This window comes from Falco biarmicus, chromosome 4, assembly GCF_023638135.1.
Source record: "Falco biarmicus isolate bFalBia1 chromosome 4, bFalBia1.pri, whole genome shotgun sequence".
NCBI classification, from domain to species: Eukaryota; Metazoa; Chordata; class Aves; order Falconiformes; family Falconidae; genus Falco; species Falco biarmicus.
Window position 1 is genome coordinate 22,685,608 of NC_079291.1, and position 23,893 is coordinate 22,709,500.

The 23,893-nt window shown below is 42.7% G+C and overlaps 1 protein-coding gene across 2 annotated transcripts in view; it reads right to left on the minus strand.

Moving 5' to 3' along the window:
• Positions 1–23,893, minus strand: part of GLI3 (GLI family zinc finger 3) — a 215,866-nt gene that overhangs the window by 88,559 nt on the left and 103,414 nt on the right. For both annotated transcript variants that reach the window (XM_056338041.1, XM_056338040.1), the window contains exon 4: positions 8,741–8,846. In XM_056338041.1, the coding sequence (XP_056194016.1) occupies positions 8,741–8,846 (106 nt within the window). The remainder of the gene's footprint in view (positions 1–8,740; positions 8,847–23,893) is intronic.

Sequence of the window (23,893 nt, forward strand, 5' to 3'; positions counted from 1 at the left end):
AAGGAAACAAGGTATTATTTAACTTCTGTTTCATCCTCCTCAGGGGAAAAAAGTCTGAACCAAATTCAATCCACACTCCAAGACCATAGGACATGATGTCTTTGTTGGCGGAGGAAAGAGTCTAAGTGAGGGAAAGAGGGAAAGACTGAGCAGAGTATGATGAAGGTGCTTTGTGCACCTACACTGCAGCTGTACTCATTGCTCATATTTTTTCTAGTTTATACTTACTCTCACTTTAGGAACTTCCAATTCACAACACAGAGATCTCACCAGTACTCTTTAAAGAGAGAGAAAAAAAGAGAGAAAGAAAGAGAGAGAAAAAAGAGAGAGCAAGAGAGAAAGAAAGAAAGAGAGAAAGAAAGAAAGAAAAAGAGAAAAAGAGAGAAAGAGAAAAAGAGAAAAAGAGAGAGAGAAAGAAAGAAAGAAAGAAAGAAAGAAAAAGAGAGAAAGTGAGAAAGAGAAAGAGAGCAAGAGAGAAAGAAAGAGAGAAAGAAAAAGAGAGAAAGAGAAAGAAAGAAAAAGAGAGAAAGAGAGAGAGAAAGAGAGAAAGAAAGAGAGAAAGAGAGAAAGAAAGAGAAAAAGAGAGAGAGAGAAAGAGAGAGAAAGAGAGAAAGAGAAAGAAAGAAAGAAAGAAAGAAAAAGAAAGAAAGAAAGAAAGAAAGAAAGAAAGAAAGAAAGAAAGAAAGAAAGAAAGAAAGAAAGAAAGAAAGAAAGAAAGAAAGAAAGAAAGAAAGAAAGAAAGAAAGAAAGAAAGAAAGAAAAGAAAGAAAAGAAAGAACGCTAAGCCTGTAACATTTCAGTTGTCTTTGAAGCAAGATTTAACATGAGTGGAAGAATTGTACTGAAAAAAAAAAGGAGTCTGTCACAGTCCAGTACCTCACAGGCCACTGCAACAAGTTTGACAGCAGCCTCTATAGAGTTGGCTTGCTTCTGGTTCACTGCACGTGAATACCACAGTCAATATCTGCTCACTCGACTAATACTGCTGACTACAGCACAAAGAACACAGGAATTTTGTCCAAGAAACCACAGGCTCAGAGCCTTTGAATGTGCACTATATTTAGAGCTTGCATTCTTTGCAGCTGATAACAGAATGAGATATTAGAAATTTCAAGCAGCAAAACTCTAGCATTGCAATTGTTCTATGTATTTTTGGTTAAAAATTAAGGTAATGATCCACATTTGCAATGATTTTGCCCATGAATATTTTTCCTACTTGTTTTGTTCACGTTTTCCCTCTCATTTTCCATCTTTCTCAGAGTCTGTGTAGCTCCTTACATTAGTTGTAACTGTAAAGATCTACAATTACTCAGTTCACGATAAATGCATACAAAGATATTCACCCTGTTATCTAAAGAGGATGCATGCACACACGCACACAAACATGCACACTCATAGACACATCCATACACAGGGAGTGCCCCAAAAGCTTGAAATCATGTCTAGTTATTCCTTGGTCTACAGAAAAACGTTACATACAACAAGGTGTCTCGAGGCACGACTTTGCTGGCCATTCATTTTGCTTCCATCACCTCTTAACTCATGCTGGTTTGAACACCTGCCTTAGGGAATCACTTCTCACTGGCAGCCAAGAATTCATCTAAGTGCTGTTAACTGCCCAGATAGGGTAAATCAGCTAAGTGGCAGCGGTGTTGAGTGCCAACAGATACCTTACCACTGATAAACCTAGGAACTGTTTCTCTGCAACAACATAATTCATACAAATCTCTTCCAAGAACCCCTTCCACTGGATTGGGCCCCACCAGACGAATCTGTGCCACTGCCTCTCAGGTGGGGCTCAGGCAACTGATTCCCTTTAGACCAGCAAAGGAGTGTTCCCAAGGACCACCAAGGGCTTTCTCCTCTTTTTCTTCCCTCTGTATCACCCCGGGAAGTTGCCCTGTGAGTTCTTGCTACTACTGAGTGCCCGTATCATGAGAGGTGGCCAGCCAGCAGCCAAACGGATGGTAGAAGCACGCCTTTCTCATTAAGGCTGGGGGCTGCTGCCTCGCAAGGGCTTTTCTTGACACAGTGGGGGGGGGGGGGGAAGGATGGAAGATTTGGGGGAAGTTTCTACCAAAGGATTTTTAACAAAACAAACCATTGCATTTTACAAGTTTTCCCTTCTACATTAAAAATCTCAACAAAATTTTCCTCTTATTTCAATTGCTGTAACTTCCCCAGCCATCCCAAAATCAAGCTGGCTGTAGAAAAGAACAAAGAGCCTCTGTTAACGCAATATTTATCTGCTGCTATTGTTTCTCCTTTATAAATCCGTAGTTCCTTGGCATTACAATTAGCTACCCCAGAGAAAATGATTATGTCACAAAGTATTATCCGCCACAGAAACAGATGAATGATGTGAACCAAATGTAATCTGGTGTGCTTAGAGGCAATTCTGTTGACTTTCATGTAAATGTGCTTGCTAAAAACAAGGATGATTTTTAGCAGTGAATCCTTATTTGATCTAGAATTTATTTGCCAGCAGATATTCTTTTCTTAATACTGCTTTTTCCTAGTAGGAACAGAGAAACAAAGAAGAGTTGAATTGAGTGTACAGAAACTTCAGACTACAGCTTACCTAAACAAATCAATGTAACTGAATTTATGTAAAATGGCTACATTTAAAAATATTTATGTATTTTTATCCACATTTTTACCTACTTTTTTTCCTTTTGAAGTGTCTCAAAATCAAAAATTTGAATCACATATCCTTTTTTTCCCTGCAATTCAATATATGCCACCAATAATTTGCTTTCCAAACTTCTCCCAGTTTCAGACAAGTTCTTAAAAAGTCTGTTTCTGAAGCTACTCTGTAAGCCTGCTTGCAAAGGAGAATTTATGGTCTGCCAGTCTTAAGGTAAATATTACTAAACAAGTACCAACAGCTAAACAAAACACTGATTCACTGTTTTAAATGACGCAACACCATATACTGATTGAGAGATTGCAGTCCTGGTCCTGACTCAGGTTTCCTCTTACCTGCTTTGCAAAAGGCCTGGCACTGAACGAAAATTATCTGCTGAAGTTTATGTGTGGGCATCTGGCCCAGCTATTTTACTTCTGTGAATTACCATCACCACACTACTCTGTCACTAACAGGCATACACATTGCTCGCAGAGCCTATAACACACACACATGGCATATAACAAACTCAGAATGACCTTAACAAGTCACCAGACCACGCTGCTTCCTTCTCAGAGACCTGCTATAAAAATCCTCCAGACTATTAGCAGCTGCCTATTCTCAACGCTGCACTTCACTTCCAGGGACAAGTTTCTTGGGGTGCTTCCCATTTAATACAGGATTTCTCCCTGCTTACAGAAAATACTTTCATGGCTGATATTGGAAAGCCCTAACTACAGTCATCTTTTCATGTCCCAAGAGCTTCCCAGTCTTTCTTCTTCGAAGGCTCCTGGCTCCCGGTCCAAGTCGTAAAGTAATTAAAGCCAATTCAAGGAGTGATGTTTTTCACACTGGGTGGGGCTGTCCTTCCCACTGTGAAAGGATCAATGAATGACTCCTTGCCAAGTCTCCAGCTTGGAGGTACACTGAGGTAAAGCAGCAGGTAAAAGATTTAAGAAGTTTAAACACCAAGATTTTTAAAAGAAATGAGAGCTTAGGAATGAAAGCGCAAAGGAAAAAATCAAAATGTCAGTGATGAGGCTGGGAAAGTCCTATCAAACATATGGCAAGCAGTTTCTCTCATAATCAAGGATATTTTGCGGAGCCAATGCTTTAATCTTCTCGCATTTGTACATCCCCCATTGTACTGCATGGTCCAGAATCAGAGGCTGATGAAAGCTGAATGTCTGGGCCTGACTTTCCTTTCCTTTTCACCCTTGTGTAACTGATGTCTGTATAAATTAGATATGAAATAACATATCTAAGAATCAGACTCTCTTTTTATCAACTTGACGCTGTCTGCAAGCAAAACACATGCTTTGCTTCAGTACTGGTGCATTCACACAGTTAAAAATACCTGTTCAAGGCATTCATGTTAGGCACAAGCACAACGGTCCACACACCATCGTTTCAGGGCGTAAGACTGCCAAACTCAGACGCCGCAAGCCTCAATCAGCAGTTCGGAAAAAAAGGAGCTTGGAGCATTATTGATCCTAGGAAGCTACAAGACAGCAGCTTTACCTTGCAGCTTCCTTCTTCCAAGGGCAGCCTCCTCTGGCCATAAGCATATGGGTAAACATCAGTGCACTTTCCCTTAGATCTACCTGCTCATGCTCCCTTACTGACAGCCCAGGGCTAATGTAAAAAGGGGTGGCACAAGAAAGAGAGACGGAGGCTAAATGGATTAATGTTTTGGAACATACATGGTGTATCTTGCAGCACATTCAGCCCTGAAACTTTAACTTTCTACTAGCCTCCTACAACACATGCACTAACTGCTCTGAGATGCACACAGGCCACCACCCTGGAGCTGTTCCTGATGCTGCCACCTGTCCCACCTCTGCAGGAGTGTGCATCCTTCACAGCCACCTCAACAGCACCTGGAAATACCAGGTTAAGTCATCTTCAAAGGCTGTCCAACCCAACTTTGAAAGGAAGCAGATCAGGAGCAACCTACTAAAACAACTCAATAAAGGTATGGGAATGAATGACCAAGAATGGTAGCTTCCTAAATCGCTGAAGTTAAATCCATTAATAGCAGTTTGCCTCTGTCTTAGGAGCTTTGGGGTTTTATAATTAATAAATCAAAACTCTCATCCTGGCTAACTCAGATTTTAAAAGTTGTGGGACTACAAAGTTATTCACACTTGCACTATCATAAAAATAGTCAAGACAACGTTATTATTCCTCTGCTCACTGCTAACAACTCTCATTCCAACAAAGCCAACGTCAACAAAGACATCAGGGAACTTGAAGAGTTAGCTAACAGTAAATTTATGATTTGGTTCTTAAGGAGTAAAAAAAAATAGCATGCTCAAAGTATTAGTTTATGTTCAAATAAATACCCTCATTAGCAGCAGGATTTTGAATCACTGCACACCAACCAGAGAAGGCATCACACTCTACTGGATGGCGTAGCAAACATCAAGAACCAAAACATAGTTTAGCTTCAGTTTCTCCTTTAGTACTTTACTTTAGAAATCAATTTTGAAAATTAAGAAAAAGCTAGACAAAACCACCACCACCACTACCCCAGAAAGCAGAAGTGGCATTACTAAAGCCATGCTTCTTTTGGTACGTTTTAATCATAGGATGTTTAACAAGTAATTCAACTTGCTAGTTCAATGAAGAGTAGAAAAACTGAGTTACAGTTTACTGGAATATTTTTTTTAATTAAGGTTCATCCCTTGATGGGGGCCGGGGGGGAACACAAGCTCCAGCTCCAATTACACTTTTCATATATTGCTGCTGAACAACAACTTCAGTTTCATACACCTTCCCTGAAGTATAAAGCAAAGATGTACTGTAGAAATTCCAGGATAACTACATAGTTCTAACAAACAGGTTTTGGTAACACAAAGTGACACATTTCAGTACATATTCATAAGGGTTGGGGGTTATTATTGGGCTGTAATTGCAGTTGTTCTAACACCTAATAAGCCATGGCTGGAAAAACAAAGGCAGGTTAATTTGTGATTTCCTCTACTCATTCAGAGGCAAATTAAGTGTCAAACAGCTAATACAGAACATATTTCATTTTATGAGATTTTAATTTAATTCTGCACCATATCGTTGATGCCTTAATGTAGGGTGGTTTATCTAGAGGAAGAGCAATTTATAAACCTCTTTCAATTGAAATCTTTAATGATAGGATACGATAGCATAATTACAGCAATGCCTGCTAGTCCTACTATACATAAGCATCTGTCAGCAATTCCGTCATAAACATAAACCCTTATTTTAGGGGTTTATAACTCAAAATGTAAAATTTGGCTCCAGGCTGAAATTTGGGATACCACAGTTCTGCCCATCAGCAACTAAACTGTAAGAATTATACATATAAACACACATACCTCCTTAGAGCTGCAAGTCTGTAAGAGCCCTGCAACACCTTAAAAGATCCTCACTTTTTCACTTGGCCATTGTTCAAAATCATGTGCACACATAGGCATCATGTGGACAAGGCCCTCTCCACATTTTTTCTGCACTTGTATTAAACCTAAACTAATTCCACTAAGGCTTGACAGGTTCTGGAACACATTCCTGGGAGCATGGGTAACAGGAATGATGCCAATTTTTTGCCCATATTTATATTACACACACACACACACACTTGAGAGTATTATAAGCTGAAGAGAAAACCACGCATACAATGAAGTCATTGATCAAGCTGTAGGTAAACATTTGTATCCTGACTCATGTTCTTGCCATTTTCTCTCAGAATTCTGAAATAACTTCTCAGACCCAGTTCGTTCTTCTTCTTTTTTCTTTTTTTAAAATGGGTGTTAGGACAGAAGTTCAAATGATGGCTCCAAACAATCCCAAATCTAACACTCCTAAGTCATACTCACACCAGGCTCTGTAAAACTTGCAAGAAAACTGATGGGCGTCTACCTTACACATCCACTAAAATGTATTCCCTGAAGCTGCAAAACCATGACAAACCTTAACATCCACAAAGAAACTGTTGGAGTCCAACCCATTTTTCTAACTTGATTGTGTATTTACATTAATTATATTGACTACAAGGGCTCCAAGGGTCCACTACAGCTCATCATTCCAATGAGGACAAAAACCAAACGAGTGGAAGGACTGACAGAAGTTAATGGAAAAATAAACGGCCGGTATCAAGGAAATTTTGAGTGTAAAGCTTGGGTTGACATCAGGGTGCACCTCTAAAGCTGTATCGCATCACACGAAGATCTCCCCCTCTCTAAAAAGCCTCTGCAGGGCCCGGCTGAATCACCGCCACACCACGGAGTGTGGCAAGGAGCGGGTCCATGCAGCAGCAGCACCCTTCTGCAGAAGGGGCATTGACTTTGGTGTCAGAGGGGATGACCACTGAAGGCCAAATGAGGGACAAAGCAGGCATTTTCAACGTTGATCTTTTGGGGCTCTCACAGAAATCGTGGCAATTTTAGCAGTGCAGGCTGCTAGTCCCAATTTCCCACTGTCGCCCAAAGCCAGGAACAGTGGTCTACCCACCCAAAAGCCCTGCCTGTGGGTGCACTGGCGTCATGGCATGGACTGAGTTCATGGGGCTGAGGCTTTGGAGAGGGCTCAGCACAGCAAGCGCTGCCAGGCAGGGTCTCACATGGCATGAGATCCAGAAACCTCCACGACGGCTAACCTTGCAGTATCCAGGTTTTGGATGATGGTCTTCTGCTGATGCAGCTTAAAACACTTCCTGGGGGCTCCCTACTCTGTCTGCCTCGCACCGAAGACAAAGACAAATTCTCCACTAGCTTCAGAAGGAGTAGGATCATCCCCCCAGCTCCCAAAAACATCCAAGCAGAACATTCACTGCACTGCAAAATCTAGGATGACCACGTAATGACTCTGTCTGAGCCTGCCACCTTCAGCTTACATGTTTTTTACCAGAAAATATAAGCATATATTTGAGTACATTTTATGACGTGGTTGACTGTGGTGTTAACAGTGATGCACCAAGAGGAACTCTGAGGAATAAATCACAAGTTTCTGTACTCTCTCTTTCTATAAATATCCACTTTTCCTCTAATGCCCAAGAAGACTGCATCACAGATTTATTACTTACCTTCAGGCAAATTTTCTCTGAAATTACAATTTAGTTATAGAAGACTGACCCAAAAAAACCTGTTAGTAAAATACTGTGTGTGTACTTGGGCATGTAGTTAGGATTGTTAATATCAATTAATTCTGCTCTCACAGAGGAGGACTTGTTTAAAAAACTTCATTTTTCTTCTGCATATATGTAATTACACAGCTGTAACTAATAGCCATAGCAAAGCAATTTGCCATCTAAACAACTAGCATTATTCTTCTAAGTATTACTTGTGCTTTTCTTCTTGTATTTTCTCAGTACGAGAGGTGATTAGTAGGTATGATTAAACGTATGTATCAAGACTTTTAGCGAAGTACTAAGCCCTGCTTTTCGCCTCCATTTTTAATGGTACATAGCAGTTTTCTGAACATAACTCTTTTATTCTGCAATGCTGATATCTGTCTCCCCATACAGAAGAAGATAATATTTATTTCTACAGGATTTCACCACTAGTGCCCTTTTCTAATGCATGTTATCACTCGTATTCATTTCTTTTATCTTTGTGTAAACCATGTGCTCTATCACATTTGCCATTTTGTTTGGGTGACATTCCCATCAATCAACCAATTGCCTGTGCATGCACACAACAAGGACTATGAAAATTTACCAAAAATTTCATTATGCTTCATAGCAGTCGCCAGAAAAGAAAACAAACACCTTTGGCATGAGAGGAAATTTTAGCTATGAAGAATCCTAAGCTCAATATAGACAAAATACATGCTTTGCCTGTCTGTATTTCACAGCGTTCAGCACTTTTTAATTTTATATTTATAGAATGACAGCACACAGAATAAATGTCAGCAAAACACTTGGGTAACATTTGCCAGCCACCTATTGTAACAGGAATTTTTCAGGCACCAGCCTGGCTTTTACCTCACTAAGAGATAACCTTGACACTTTCTAAAGGTACATCTCGCTCTCCAACAAGACTGGCAAAGGGCGCCAGGTGCATGGCTTTAAGCACTGCAAAGGTTCATATACTTGCCCAATCTTCCAGGCAGCTGGAACAAGGGGAAATACTGAATACTCACACATGCAGAGGAGGAATGGGAGATGGTTCATAATGGTAGCGTCCCTCATGATGTCTCGCATCAATTGGTACAGGAGGGTGGAATGCTGGAAAGAGGTGAGGCGGATCTGAAAAAACAAACGAGGTTCCCAGATCGAGTATCTCCAACAACTCTTTAAAAACAACATTCATAAAAACGGAACAGATATGGAAAAGCATTGTGTCAACAGTGCTACGACTTACGGGTCGCATTCTCCTTCCCCACTGCGCTTAGTCAGGTCTGTCCGAGAGGAGATTTTGGCCCACAGTGTTTGCATGAATATGTATTCAGTAATTTTAATATTCTCTTTTTATAGCTTAAATGGGAAGGGACGTAAAGAAGTTGTTAATAAATAATTATGTGCCCATATGTGAAGCGTCAGATCAAAAGGACCATCAAGCCTTTCATAAGCACTCCTGATTTATTTATTTTTTATTTTAAAAAGAAAAAAAATAATCATTCCAGGACCAAAAGCCTAAGCAGAGAACACAATACAATAAAAAAAAAGTATACCCTCAGAGATGTACACACAATCCTACAACAGAAAACAGAACTGAAGTGGTATGCTGAGAAATGACTATCTGGAGTAAATCAGACAATGGAGTTAAAAGGGAAATGCAGTTGGGAAAGGCTATACCGGAGATGCTTAAATGCATCACACCGATGGCTGATGGTCACATCTGGAGGAATGTGCTTGAGGACAGGGAGACTTAATTTCATACGCTGCTCTTAAAAAGGAAGGGGGCTTTCTTTGTCCCCATGGCTGGAGACCCGGGGACCCGCAGCTGCAGTAAGCTCCCCTGCTCGTCTCCTCCAAGATTTTCGCAGGATGGGGTTTTGCAGCTGCCAGAACTCCTGTTCCCCACTGTTTCCAGAGAGCCTCAGCAACCTGGCTGACAAAAGGGGGAATGTGCCCTCGCCGCCCCCACCGGGCTCTTGCCCTGTGGGACCCAGCAAAAGCCCGCCCCGCAGCTCCCCACCACTTTTCCAGCAGGATTGCCTCCCAGCCTTGGAGGAAACAATGCACATGGACCGTGGCTCCACACACCAGCACACCCGGGCGAGCTGTGTGCCTAGAGGAGGCTACTGCTGACCGCGCTGCTCGCTGCTACCTCCCAAATGTTCAAAAATTCAAACATGATGCTGAGTATCTTCTGTGGCGTGAAACAAACTGATCCTGCCCAGTTATTACCCGATTGCCACTCTGGATGAAGTCATGTGTTTATTCGACACCAAGAGTGGAGCAGTACAGACATTAGGTCATGTCATGTATTTACTAAAATTCTTCTACAAAGAAAGAAAACTTTAATTACGCACCGGCAATAAAACTACACCTATTTCAGTTTTGCCTGCTGACTCTTCAAGGTATCTTCGTATTTCCTGCCTTTCCTATTCAGCAAAACGTCATCCTCCTGTTTGATTATGTAACCTGTGAAAGCAGTTCCCTCACCAACTAGAGATGATTATTAAAAAAAATAAAAAAAAAAAAGGAGTTCTGTCTTTGATGTTTGTCAAAAGTTGAGTTAATTTATCATTATGTTTTGAAGCAGGAGAAAGAACTAAAGGAACAAACCTCATGGCCCTGAGAGAGTAAATGGAGGGCACAAAGGGGAAAGTGTGACAGTTCTGAGGAGATATTCCCAGTATTTCAGGAAAATCTGGAAACATCAACACAGTCTGTCCAGTTTCATGGCTTGATTTTGTGAAACATCACTAACATGATCAGCCACAGCACATTTCTGCCATTTACTGGCTTGGGGCTTAGGCACCATAAATGAAAAATAATTATGGCTTACTCCAGGGAGCTGGGACCTCAAACTTGCAGTAGCTTTAATTCTGGTTCTGCTGCACTAACTGGACCTTGGCATGCACTCTGTTACAAGCTTCGCTCCCCATGCTGAGCACTCCTGGGCTTCAGCAGAAGCAAAGGTGAGTCACAGATGACCAGGTACCCCTGTGAACACAGTGTCATTCATCACCCAAGTGGAGGATGCTCGCTGCCACCTTCTGAAACACATTCCTAACCACCCGCCAAGGTGGAGCAGGGGAAAAGGGGCATGGGAAGTGTGGTTTAGCACATCTCCCTGCTTGCTCTGTGCCCTACTTTGCTGGTATTTGACTACAGCAGCGTAAGTCAAAGGGAGGGGGTTTTAAAGCAGACATCTGGCATTTTACCATAAAAACTCTGCCACCATTTTTTTCAGCAAAGAAGGAAGTCACTGTGCACAGGCAAGTCTTTCTTTGCCTGACCTGTCTCTGGAGCACAGGTGAGACCACAGAGATTTTGTCACCCTTACTCTGGTCAGACAGGATGGGCTCCACCTGGCCAAGGCAAGCAATCCCGCTCAGGATGCCATGCCTCCTCACTGTCCCACCCTCATCCAGCCTGAGCAGCCACCCATTAAAAACAGTTCCAATATTTAAGCAGTGAAACACCGTTTAACACTTCTGAATGTGATCATCTATCTTCCCCTATCTGGGAAATGGAAAATGAGCATTAAAGGACCCAAAAAGAGTATTCCCCTTTGTGGGGCCTGTGCAGTGCAGGGCACCAACAAGTTGTACACATGGGATACAAATCCCCAAAAGTACCTTTTTGAGTCCTCTCACATTAAGCTCCTTTGTATAGCTTGGTTGCATCTTGTTTGCAGTTTCCATCTGGGAAACAGCCGTACTCCATCACAGTACCGGGAGATGTCTCTGTCAGCCCTGTGCCGACCAGAGCAGAGCTGCATATCAAAACCCAACATAATTATCCATCTCACAGTTTATTATTTACACATGAGCAATACAGCTGGTGAACATCATAACTCAAGTGTATGTGTAATAAGTTACTACACTGTAGCCATCTCCTGTTGCAACTCTTAAGAAAAACCACATGATGACTTTTCCAAAGTCAGGCTAAAACTGCTGAAGCAGAATAAAGTGCCACTAAACCTGGCTACCTCCTATTTATCATATAATTTCCTGACTGATGGTTCCACAAACCAGCTGCTAAGTGCTGTGTACTCTACTGTCAGCCGACTAACATGCTAAATGGGAGACAGGGAGAATAATGTGCAGAACTAGTGGAGTCAATTTTACGGAGGGAATTCAAATTCTGCTGTGTTTGGGTCAGCCCTCAGCACAGAAGTAGGCAGTAAATTCTACGTGCTTGGGGGCCCAAAACCACTCCACTTTGAAGAGCATTGAATATTTATATGGAAAGACTCTTAGATCAAACAGAGACCTGCCAAAGCACTCATCGTCCAGGGCTTCACTTGGAATTCACTTGAAACTCCATAAAAATGTAATCGGTTGACACGTATTTATATGGAAATACATAGCAAGAAGTTTACAAAGCAGTAACTTGGGCTGTAGCCAGTTTCACATTGCTACTTCATAACCCACCCAGTAACTATTTCATTAAAGGCACCATCAGAATATTACAGGCACATTCTGCTGCTATTATTTATGCTGTAGCTGAGTAAAGAATGAGTGAGACTATTCACAGGCTAGATACAGAGGTCCTCAAACTTTTTAACCAGGGGGCCGGCGCGCGGATGAAGTGGAAGGCAGTCATCTGCGGCTGCTTGGTTTCCCCCCCTCAACCCCCGGCGGGGCGGGGGGTGGGGGGGTGGGGGGGTGGGGTGTCTGTAAATACCAGGGGCCAGATTGAGGACCCTGGGGGGGCGTATCTGGCCCGCAGGCTGTAGTTTGAGGACCCCTGGGCTAGAATTTAATCTAGACCTACCTACCTGACTCCTGGCTGTTGTGAGAGATGCTCTACCTATCTAGAAAACCAGAGGGCAACTTAATGTAAAAGACAGGATACCTGCTCTGACTATAATAATTTTCACATTTCTTATATAAACTGCAAGGAACAAAACTCTTACCCTTAGCAAAAAGGCACTCCTCTCACCAAAATAAACTGACTAAAATCTAACTGCCTATTCCGCGAGGGAAATTATTTATTATCATTTGCAACTTCTTAAAAATTCTGGCTGAGAGGCAAACTACTGCAGCGTATGCCAGGCAGTTTTCTTGTAGATATCCAAAGGCAACTGTGAATTCCTGGACCGATCCTTCAATTACATCCTTACAGAGACTCCCTAACATAAGTGTACAGTGCAGCAGTAGAGACGGACAGATGCTGCCTGTGTATTTGGAGCCCTCAGCTCCAATTCAGCAGAAGTATCTGACACTGTGCTTAAATTTCACCATTTTCAAGAACTTACAAGGACGTGCCAAGGCAATGGAAATACACTTAAACACATTCCTCGCACATTGCTGAATTTGTTAGCTGTTGCCTTCTGAATTCTCTGCTGCCTACTACTGTAAGCTTCCTTCAGATGCTCTCCTGTCTCCTGCATAGCTAACTGGGTCTCCTCAAAACAAAATGGGGAGATACAACTGCCTGAAATGCTACAAACTCATCAATTTTAGCACCGTGAGATTTTCTGGAAAATATGTCAATTTATGCTGACTTCTTCTTGTGTAAAATGTGCCTTTTTATTTCTTCTTCAAGAATCTTTCTCGCCTTCTTAAAGTGAATAGGGTCATCTCTCTCAAATTACAATCACTCCTATACAGGAAAAAAGAAGAGACCTACACTTGTTCTCTGAAAGTCGGCAACCTAGGGCTCTGCTGCAACATCAAGGGAAGGAGACTGGGAGAAATGACAGGGATGTTCCTCGCTGCTGAACAGCAAACCTGAACTGAAGTCTGATGAGATGGAGCAGGTAGCAGCAATTCACTGAAAGACTCAGTGGAAAGGTAGACGATGCCAGGTGCCGTGCAGCGTCTTGAGGCAAAGGCAAAGAGGTTAGGCTGCTCCAAAGCTCACTGAAGTTAAGGGTTACTTTTCTGTAGACTCTGTAGTCTCTCAGATAAGCCTTACTTGGGGGATCACTACATTTGGAAACTTCAGCTGTGGTGGTCCACACCCTGCCCTGAGCTAACCAACTTGCTCTAGCACCTTGTGATTCCTGCCAAACCCTTGAGGAAGATGGCCGCTGAAACAACAGGCTACGTTTTTCAGCATGTCAAGAAAACATTTGCTACTGTAGAAAATGCCTGCATCGGCTTGAATGTGCCCAGCATGGCCCTGATGCCTGCACCTGTGTCATGAAATCAGGGCCAAGCAAACACAGGACTCAAGCCCAACACAGGAAGCCCTTGTTATGTTTTTGCAGATTTGTTCTCAGGACAATCAGCTCACCAAATTAAATGTCAGAACTGAGCCAGGTGCAAAACTCTGTCTCAGATATAACCTCATTTGAGGTGAAATCTCCTTCCCGCTTAAATTCATTACAGTCTTGATGCTGAACTCAGTGGTACCAAGCTTCCACACCAGATGTAACAGAAACAATATCAGGCAAAATATAGCCTCCCCGCTAATGTCTTTTCAATATGCAGAACAGTTTTGAAGAGTTTGCCAGCAAATTTCTACACTTCCTTTGGTTCATAAGCTGATCACCAGATGGGAATTTTCTAATATTCAGGTTGCAGAGTCCCTAAGGGCACCACTGTTTCTTCATGTACATTCGTTTCAACTAATCTGAATGTAATGGTATTGCCAGGTTTTGTGGGAAGAATTAGGTTCTTTTTTGCCAAACAAAGATCTTATTTTGGATTTCTGTTTAATTACAGCTTGCGTTCGGGCTCAATAAGAGCACATGTTGTCTTTGGGGGGCTGGGGGGCTGTGGTTAGCTCTTTTTCAAAAAGGGGTGAGTTCTCTATGTCTGCTTATACAAAGGTTTGAATCAGGAAGAAAAATGACTGAGCCACAGCCACACGTTAATGCATGCACCTAAATTTGTGCACTTTGAAGGGTCTCTCTAAGGTGACTGGCATTGCTGCTTCAGCGTGGCTAGTTGCCACCCGCAGCACTGCTTATTTGCAGGCTGATCCACTGGTGTGCTACAGTCAGTTATCTCAGGAGGCTTTTCCCCCTCCTCCTGTGTGTGTGTCCCTCTGTGTGTGCACGTATGCACATGCACACCTCCAGTGTGGCAACTGTCGTGTTGACACGGATGCGCCTACTCACTATCTGACTTCACAGAGAAGGAGATTTTAAGTAGGAAAAAGAAAAAGCCATGGCAAAACCAAAAAAAGAAAAGCAAATAAATAGATAAAGCCAAGAAACAGACAGAGTGAGAAAAAGATTTTTTAATTTGTAAGTCCTCTCCATTTCAGTATCGCTAAATGTTAATTGTGATAACATAGAGCAGATATACCACTTCCAGAGAAAACCACAATCTTCAATCAGATCACATCCCTTCCATGTCCGTGTGTCTTAATGATGATCAGACTTCCCCTCCCTACCCTCTGCTTGTGCTTGCACAGCCTGTACGCTCATCTTAAAAATAAACCACAGGAGTTCCCAGCCAAACCTCACAAACTAGAGCACAGCTCCAGCTCCGTGCCTCTTGTTATGGCTGAATAATAATTTCTACCTGTGCAAAACTGAAAATTAAGACTTCGGGGCATCTTAGATCCCTGCCATCCATTTTACCACTTTTTAGTTTGTAAACTTAAACACCTTGTGGGAACATGTTTTATTGGTTTTAGTAGTTCCACAACAACCATCATGCCAAACACACGAAGGAGGAGCAGTTACCGGTGTGCTGGAAGAAAAGTGGCTGGAAATTATTTCATCAGCTGGCACTGAGAGGTCTCTAATATGCCAAATTTGCTGCAGGTATTGGCTAAATAACTGCTGGATTGATTTCAGTTTGAATGTTTTATTATTCCTCTCAGTCGCTGCAACTCTGCTGTCTGAGGAGCAGGACTGCCTTCTGGAATATTAACTAAACTTCCTCAAGTCCATTCAACTGACTCCAGTGCTCCCTGCCGTTTGCCCATCCGAAAAAAAGAAGAAAGAAAAAAAAAATGAAAAAAAGTAGTAAGAGACAGACTTGCAGAATAATAAATATATTGCATGTACACAACACCTTGGACTGAAGAGTCTCATATTCTTTAAAAATGTAATTTGTGATTCATCACAGCCCAGTGACTTCAAATTGCTGTTTCCAGAGGGATGGACTCTGGCAGATGAAGGAAGGACTCCTTGTGCTGCCCTGACCATGCAGTCACGAACTTGCCCGGTGAGCAGAGGGGGCACAGCACTGCCGCCCCACAGCGCCCCAGGACACACATTTTCAGAGGAAAGCTAAGACACTCCACCAGCACAGTTTGTCCAAGAATAAAGAGGAAATTGTTGGAAATGCACCAGGAAGATCCCACCTCAGTAGCTTCTTCCACCCAAACAATACTTGCTGTTTCATCCTATACACAACTTCAGAAAACCCTCATGAACATGAGCAACAGTTGCACATAGCCAGCGCCTGTACACTGCCCATGCTTTCAGGAAAAGATGAGGATGATAAGACATCTTAGCCTCATCACCACATTACTTGGCGGGAACATTGTTTCATCTAATGCAGCTGGCTCAGCTCATCTTTTTCATAACCTCTCAATCCCACGCAGCATTTCTTAACAAACTTAATAATGTGGTCTCCACAAGAAAATGATAAATTGTCCTCTGCCAGGAGCTGACAAAAGAAATCCCTCCCTCTGCTACCTCTGATGGACTCTGCAGCAAAATAATAATTCAGCTTCTGCCTTGTAACATGCTTGCTGTTTTGCTGTTGCTCGCCCTAACTTATCATGCCACCACATGTCAGTGCATCCTCCACTACTTTAAAACACACACACACACCCCAAATTATGGAAAAAAAACCAAGCATCCATATTTAACTTTCAACAGTGCCAGACAAATGGCTTCACCCAGCTGCTCTGGAATGCTTCCTACCTTTGACTACACATATGTATGAAGGATCACATCATCAGTGTTTCCTTCTCTATGAGTAGCAAGCAACTGGATGCATAACCACAACATATACACAAATAATTTTTAACTATCTATGTGTGCATACCCATTTCTGTAACACAAAGCAACAAATTCCAGTGGTTGAAGGTGAGCTGCAAAGTGGAAACCAAGGAAATGAAAAGATTGTAAAAGAAATAAATCCTGATCCACACTAGAGAGAACTAAAGGAGAACTCTCACAGTAAGGCTCTCAACTCTGAACTACTCCTAAGCAGAGGTTTAATGTGAGCTTCCTGACCAGTGGGAACAAGGAGCTGCCACACAACAGCTTGGTTATTTCCTACAGCTCAATACAGCTCAAGGAAAGCATTCAAATGCCCTGCTACCAGCTGCACACATTAACTCAGCAATGACAAATATCTCTAAGAAGCAAAGGTAAATGTGGCTAAGGAGAGGTAACAGAAAGCTAGAAACTAGAAAAAAAAATCTAAATATATCCTTGTATTGCTGCTGATTTGATGTGGGAACAAATAAATGTAAGTAGGATAATTCAACAAGCTTTGGTGACATTCTCCAAAGCATCATTTAAACAAATAACATTTGCAGACTGACCCATGCTGCCACTTTACAAACTTCAGAGACCTGTGTGCTCTTCTGCATACCAGAATCAAGATTAAAAGCTATTTGAAAGGACAAATCTCAAACAGTTGGGTATCAGCATAGCACAATGAAAATCACCGTAGCTAAACAGATTTCCAGCAGCTGAAGGTCTGATCTGGACCACAGGGTTAAAGACTTAGAAATAGGTTATACTTAGCAGCTTTGATGAGTAATTTATGGCATGATAGGAATTAGAGAGGGAAAAGCATAATTAAATCAATTACAGCTACTTTTAGATATTAAAACAGTTCAGATTCTATGGGATGCACAATCAAGTGAACACTTGGAGAAATTTCTTTTTCCCTGTGATCAATCTGATTTTTTTAAATTTCATCCAAATATTCATAATTATTTAGTTTCTCTCTGTATCATCCTTAGTAATTACTCTCCCTCTGTGGTGTTTACACTCTTCCAGCTCTTGCAGATGAGCAGATAGCTATCACATGTGCTGTCAGGCCACTCAATAATATACTTTTATTGCATCCTTTAATCTCTATGTCCATATTCTAAATTAATCACAGTCACTTGGTTTTGCTCCCTGAGTTTCTTCCAGTTTGGGAGAGATATACAGTTGTCAACCCTGCAACTCTCAGGCATCAGGTTTTCATGCAGGCTGTCATGACACTGTTTAGGAGGTAGCCTTAGAGATTTATAATATGAATAACGTATTTCTGCAAATTTCTCTTTCCATCAGGTGTATGTGTTTCTTACATACAGACTCAAATACCATTACCTTTCATTTTCCCACTATAAGACAGTGCCTTCATCCCATGGCAGCAACCTACCCTACCATTTCTAGAGGACTGCTGGTGAAATGGGCACTACTCAAGTCTAGTAAAGGCAACACAAACTGGCTTTTGGTTATTACTTCTTGACATTTCTAAATACTTGACGTTAAGCTGTTTTCCTCCTCCTTGTTCCCTCGTCCTCCTTCAGCTTCTCAAAGAGTTTCTCCCCTATGTTTCATTTTTATGCTGGGTACTTTTTGTTTCAGATCATTACTGAAGATGGAAAGTATGGCAAGTTCACTAAATTTGCCCTATTGACATTTATCCTAAATGCTCATTCAGCCTATTTTTGAGAATGTCATATTGTCGATATTCCAGTCAATCTGAGTTGGTTTTTTCAAGCCAAGCACTGAGGCAAACATTTTTAATGAAAACGGCCAAAGTCAAATTACATCACTTCCCTGTGACTCAGTCTGGCCACTGTTAACACAGAGATATCTCTTCTGAGGCACTACGACCCTCTTCAGTGAAAAGTCCTAATGAAGAGCCTGATTTAACAGTATTTTATCCACTACTCACTATACTTTAATTCCTTATAAAAGTGCTTCAATTGCCTAAATCTGCTCATTCTCTGCAAATCTATCTTGGGTTTTGCTCATGATCTTTTTCTAGGTTTTTTTTTCTTTACAGACAACTTCTTTGTTTCCTATTACTCAGACACAGGGTAAGAGTATCAGCTTTAGATATAACCACGCTTTTTGCTGGGTTTTTAGGATTATTGTTAGGATTCCCCCCATTTCCTCTTCCCCACAAAAGGGCTTTTCTCTCTACAGTGTATGGAAAGTTCCTCACAAAGTCATATCAACACCTTCACCTTCATCCCCTCTCTTTTTCTCTGCAGACAGAGCAGCAGGGTCAGGCCTACGATTCTCTTGTTTGGGAGCTAAGTGCTCCTTACCAAAAGCGGCCAAGCCTTTACATCACCCACTTACAGCTCGCACCACCACTGAGAAATGGGATGTCTGTCTGAGCTTACTTGTTGAAAAACACAAATCAAAAAAATCAGAATTGACAACCTCAGCTCAGTTAATGCTCGTGGTCCTTATGCCCTGAGAGGACGGCACTGAGCAGCGTGATGTGTCAAAACCAGATGCTGCACCTGGTGGCATTAGAGCTGCGGAGTAGGGGCAGGCAGCTGCAGAGGGCACCTGGCTGCAGAACCCGCTCCAGCATTTCCTGAGCACTGTGTCCTACTCGCACAAGCCTCACTGCTAGGACTTGAGTGTCACAAGCTGCAGGGGCAGGTCCAGCCTCACCAGGGACGAAAAACACTCCCCTTAAGGGAAAAGGAAAAATGGGAGAACAGAGGCATGCAGGCAGAAGCATAGAAATGCAGTAGCAGGCATAGCAGCCCATGGCATCAGCAAAGATTTTTTCACATAGCAAAAGCACAAAAGCAAACTCTTCAGGGCAGTTTCCGTCTTTGTATCACCTGTCTACAGTGCTTACAATAGGGCCCTAGTCCCTGACTGAGCTTTTTGGCACTGCCACAGATTACAACAGCATTATTTTGTCCAGCCTCCAGTCCAGGCAGACCAGAGAAAAAGTTTTATTACCTGCCTATGCATAGCCATGTTCTTCAGCTTGGTGGTTAAGGGACAAGACAGGAGAAAATGCAGGATTAGGTGGAGCACATCTCCACGAACATGAGAGAAGTGGGTAAGGACTGTACTTCTGCTTCGCTGGGTGGGTAAGGGGACACTGAAGAGGAGGCCACTGCTTTTCATTCCTCTCTTTACATCCCAAAGGGGAAGCCAAGGGTGCTCCGAGGAGACAAGAGGAGCCACAAGAGGGCAAAGATAGCCATATGAGGATGGGGCACACAGACCACCATTCCCTGCCACACAGCCAATTGCCACAGGAGGCTACAGACACCTAAAGTCTAAATGGCCTCAAGGGGAAAGTCACTGAAGAGCAAGGCAGGAAGGGTCCAAATGTGTAGAAACCACTTACAGACCAGGAAATCCCTGGACTGCAAATTTTGGGAAGTTGGGAGAGTGCTTGAGGGGAAGAGGAGAGGAGAATCATGTGCCGTGATCTTAACATTAACATCTGCTTTTGGTCATTGTTTGGAAAAGATACCAGGCTAGAGGAACCTGTGGTGTGGGCCAGTACAGCCCTTCATGCCCTGCTCACCCCTGGCATGTTCCCAAAGGCCAGGATGGCTGCAGACCCCTTCCCCTGACACTCAGCCAGCGCATCAACAAGAGCACTGCCCAAGCTGCAGGCCTTCAGCCCATGCAGCTCTGCAGCACAAGCATGAAGACTTCCCAAGCCTGTAAAAGCACAACTTTCAGCTGTACGTTTACACATCACAGTGCACAAAAGAGGACTTTGGTCTATGGTTAACATCAAGCACATGGTGGTAATAAAAATAACTTGCGATGTCTGTTCCCTGCCCACTGAGACACAATCCTCCCTTCCGCGTTTCTGTGCGGAGTTCAGATGCAATCTGGCTATAGGAAAATGGGGGACTTTGTGGGGGACTTTGTGGGGGACTTCATTTACCCTTTGGCAGAAGAAGAGGAGACAGCTCTCCTCAGTCCTACCCTCCGGCAATCTTGGAGCTTTTCCAATGTATTAAGCATCAGTTTCCCACCAGTGAAGTGTTTGATGTTCTACTAAATGCAGTGGCACTCGAAGAGGTATAGTAACCCTCCATATGGAAAAGCTGTTTGACACAAAGGTTGAAGGTCAAAAGTTTAAATGTTTGTGACAGAGACGACAGCAGTCCTTTTCTAGTCAATAACAAGAAAGGATGTGCCAGCTCTTAATGCTACTATTGTCACTTGTTTGGATCCTATTGAAATTCTAGCATATTTATTGCACTCCGGGAGCATAAGGACTTTTTGTTTGTTTTAATCTCTATGCTGAGCCCAAGGAGTCTGAAGTGTTGTGACTCCCCTTGCTCCCGAGGAGAATGCACAGGGAAACAATGCCAGAGGATGCAGCATTGTAGTCCCAACCAACTTGGCGCTTTCTTCCCCACCAAAAAATACAAATGATGGATGGAAACATATGGTCTCTATTGGACAGGGCTGGAAATCTCTGCTCCTGAACTCCCCACATGACCAGTTTTAATTGTTCTGTGCTATGGCAGGGGGTGAAAAGCGCTCCCCACCATCAAGATCCCAGTTTTGCCAGTCATTGTTGAGAAACGTCATGCCACAGCTGACTAACGCTCCCATTAGGCACAACCGTGGCGGCGCCAGGAATAGCAGTGAGGCTCTCTGAGGCAAACTGTAATGCCATAACCACAAAGAGTATCACTTCACCCAGTCCTCCTTCGCTCTCTGAACTTCTGCTTGCGGTTAGGCAGAAACTTATTACCAGAGCTCTGCAGTGCATGTTCCAAGCATTGTATCAGCCATCGATACCTCGTGCCTTGCCAGGAGCAGGATCCGAGTTCATTTGTTACTACCTTCCTCAGATTCCCACTCCCCTCTCCACAATGAGGATTAGCAGTTTAAGTTATATTGCTGACCTCCATCTGGCTAGGCAGAAACAGATGTCTGCGCACTCGGGCATGATCTTATTTCAAAGTGGGGACTCTGGGTTACTAATGACGTTATGAAGGCAATAGCATATGTTGGCTCTCAACGGTCCATTGTCTAATTGGGATGGTTTTAATCAAATATGAATGTACCCAAGTTTTTGCAGCTAATGAATAAATCCCCTTTTTAAACAACGATAGTAATTTTGAGCTCTCCACCAAGGCAGCATCCCGAGGAATGCCTACGCGAGCTGCAGTCAACACCAAAAGCCCGTAAGAGGCTGCAGCAACATCCGCTGCAGCCCAGTTCGTTGTTTAAACAGCTCCTGACTGCCCTTCCCAGAGGTAAGCTGCAGCCAGATTGTTTCCCTTCACTTCACAAACCAGATATGCATGGCTTATGTGAACAGCCCGAAAGTTTACTTTAGTCTGTGTTTAAATACCTTCTACCACATATTTCAAACAAACAGTTCACTTCATTAGAAAGGCAAACAGCGTAGCCACAGAATACGAGCACTTGAGGAGAACCACGCCGGGCAGAGAAATCCTCTGCCCCTGTGTAAACACCGCCTGCTCTGCAGCTCTGGGCGGCATCCGCCTGCAAGGCCACTTCAAAAGCCTTTTCACAAATACTTCACACGTCTGTTTGTAAGTAAATGATAACCCAGAAGAGATTATCTGCAGGGCTGAGAGCCCCGATGACTATCACTACCGCTGCGCAGGCGAAGAAAAGAAAGCCAAACCATTCGCTGCCAGGCCTGGGTGAGTTATGAAACTGTAATAAACTCGGTGGCAATCCAGTAGCATCAGCTAAACCTGTTAAACTGGAAAAGCAGCGCTGCTTTGGTGGCCTGCTTTGGTGTATTTGACTCTACAAAGGGAAGCGAATTTTACCCTTAGCAATAGAAAGGCTACTGCACCTCCATCGTTATTTAACTGAGTCGTTAAACTGGCACACAACAGAGAGTTGTACAAAAGAGCAAGAAAGCTGTGCAGCCAACAAATCACCAGATAAAGCACCAAGGCATTTCTTTCTGGACAAAATACACATGGTGATTGGAATGCCCCAGGAGCGCACAACATAGTCTCAAATCCCAGAAACAAGCAGAAAAGGAGGAGGAAGAAAAAACGCAACTGGACACAGAGAGGAGGTAATGGAAGGCAGCCAGAGCTGGAAGGCTCCCATGCCCTGCCCTCCCCTCTGCAGACCCTTGCGGCTCCTGGGAATACACCCTCAGGAGAGCAAAGCGGCTCAGAAAGAGAGTTTGCTGTCACTCCCTGCTCTTTTTACTACTTTGTGCCAACTGAAAATTTTTAATCAAAATACTGGCATTTGCACGTTTGAAGGTAAGGACGCAAGGCAGCTCATGACAAGGGCACTCTAACCACGTCCATCACTACTGTCATCAGAGCAATCACAGCAAGCTACCAGGACAGCATCTCCTGGCATCAGCCATAAAACGCAGACCCATGTCATGCCCACAACTTTAGCACAGCCTTAAAAAATAAAATCATCAACTGTCTATATGCTCTTAAATCTATTCTCAGGCAAAAAGAAACAACCAAAAATCTAAAAATCCTTCAGAAAGTTCATGAGCAGGGACTGACTGCACCTGGCTGTAGGGTGAGGGCTCACAAGCTGTGAGAGCACTGAAGTTATTCCAACTGTTGTATGAAGAGGAGAGGAACGGATAACATTTTTATTAGGGGGAATTCAAGTACTATCAAGTATGGACATGAAGGTTAGGACATCTCAGCAACCATAACTTTAACCTTGCAGTGACTCAAAATATAATTGCATTATTTTCATTCTGAGGGTGAAATTAAGTCCCACTAAGTCAATGACACTTTTATCATTAATTTCAGTGGAGTGGAGTCAGTGTAGCCAGCTCTTGCAATTTTATCATGAGTCTTCCTTTTCTTTTTGATGTTTGGTTTTTTTTAAGCTCCAGTCTTTTCAGTTATGTCACTAAGTAAGAATCTCAGCTTTCATTTAAAAGGAAAAAAAAATCCAAAAAAACAACAAACCACAAACATGTATGTTTCCAGCTGTTACGGCTGCAAAGAAAAGCTGGAAAATGAGAAACCCCCAGGTCTCATAAACTGTGAGCAAATAAAAAGATCCAACAAAAGCACATGAGCAGGTATGTAGATACAGGATCTTTAAGTAGATATGGAAGGCTTTTGCATGCTCACATACACCAAGTTCTTATTTTGAACAGATACTTGGGGATGGCAGGATGGTAAATCTGTGTTACAAATGGCGCCTGTTGGCATTACAATCCATGGGTTTTAACTGTGATCATCTTTAAAGTAATTTGCAAAGGTTTTGGTCCATACCAAAACTGCACATCAAATATCAATGATTTTTTATTTAACTA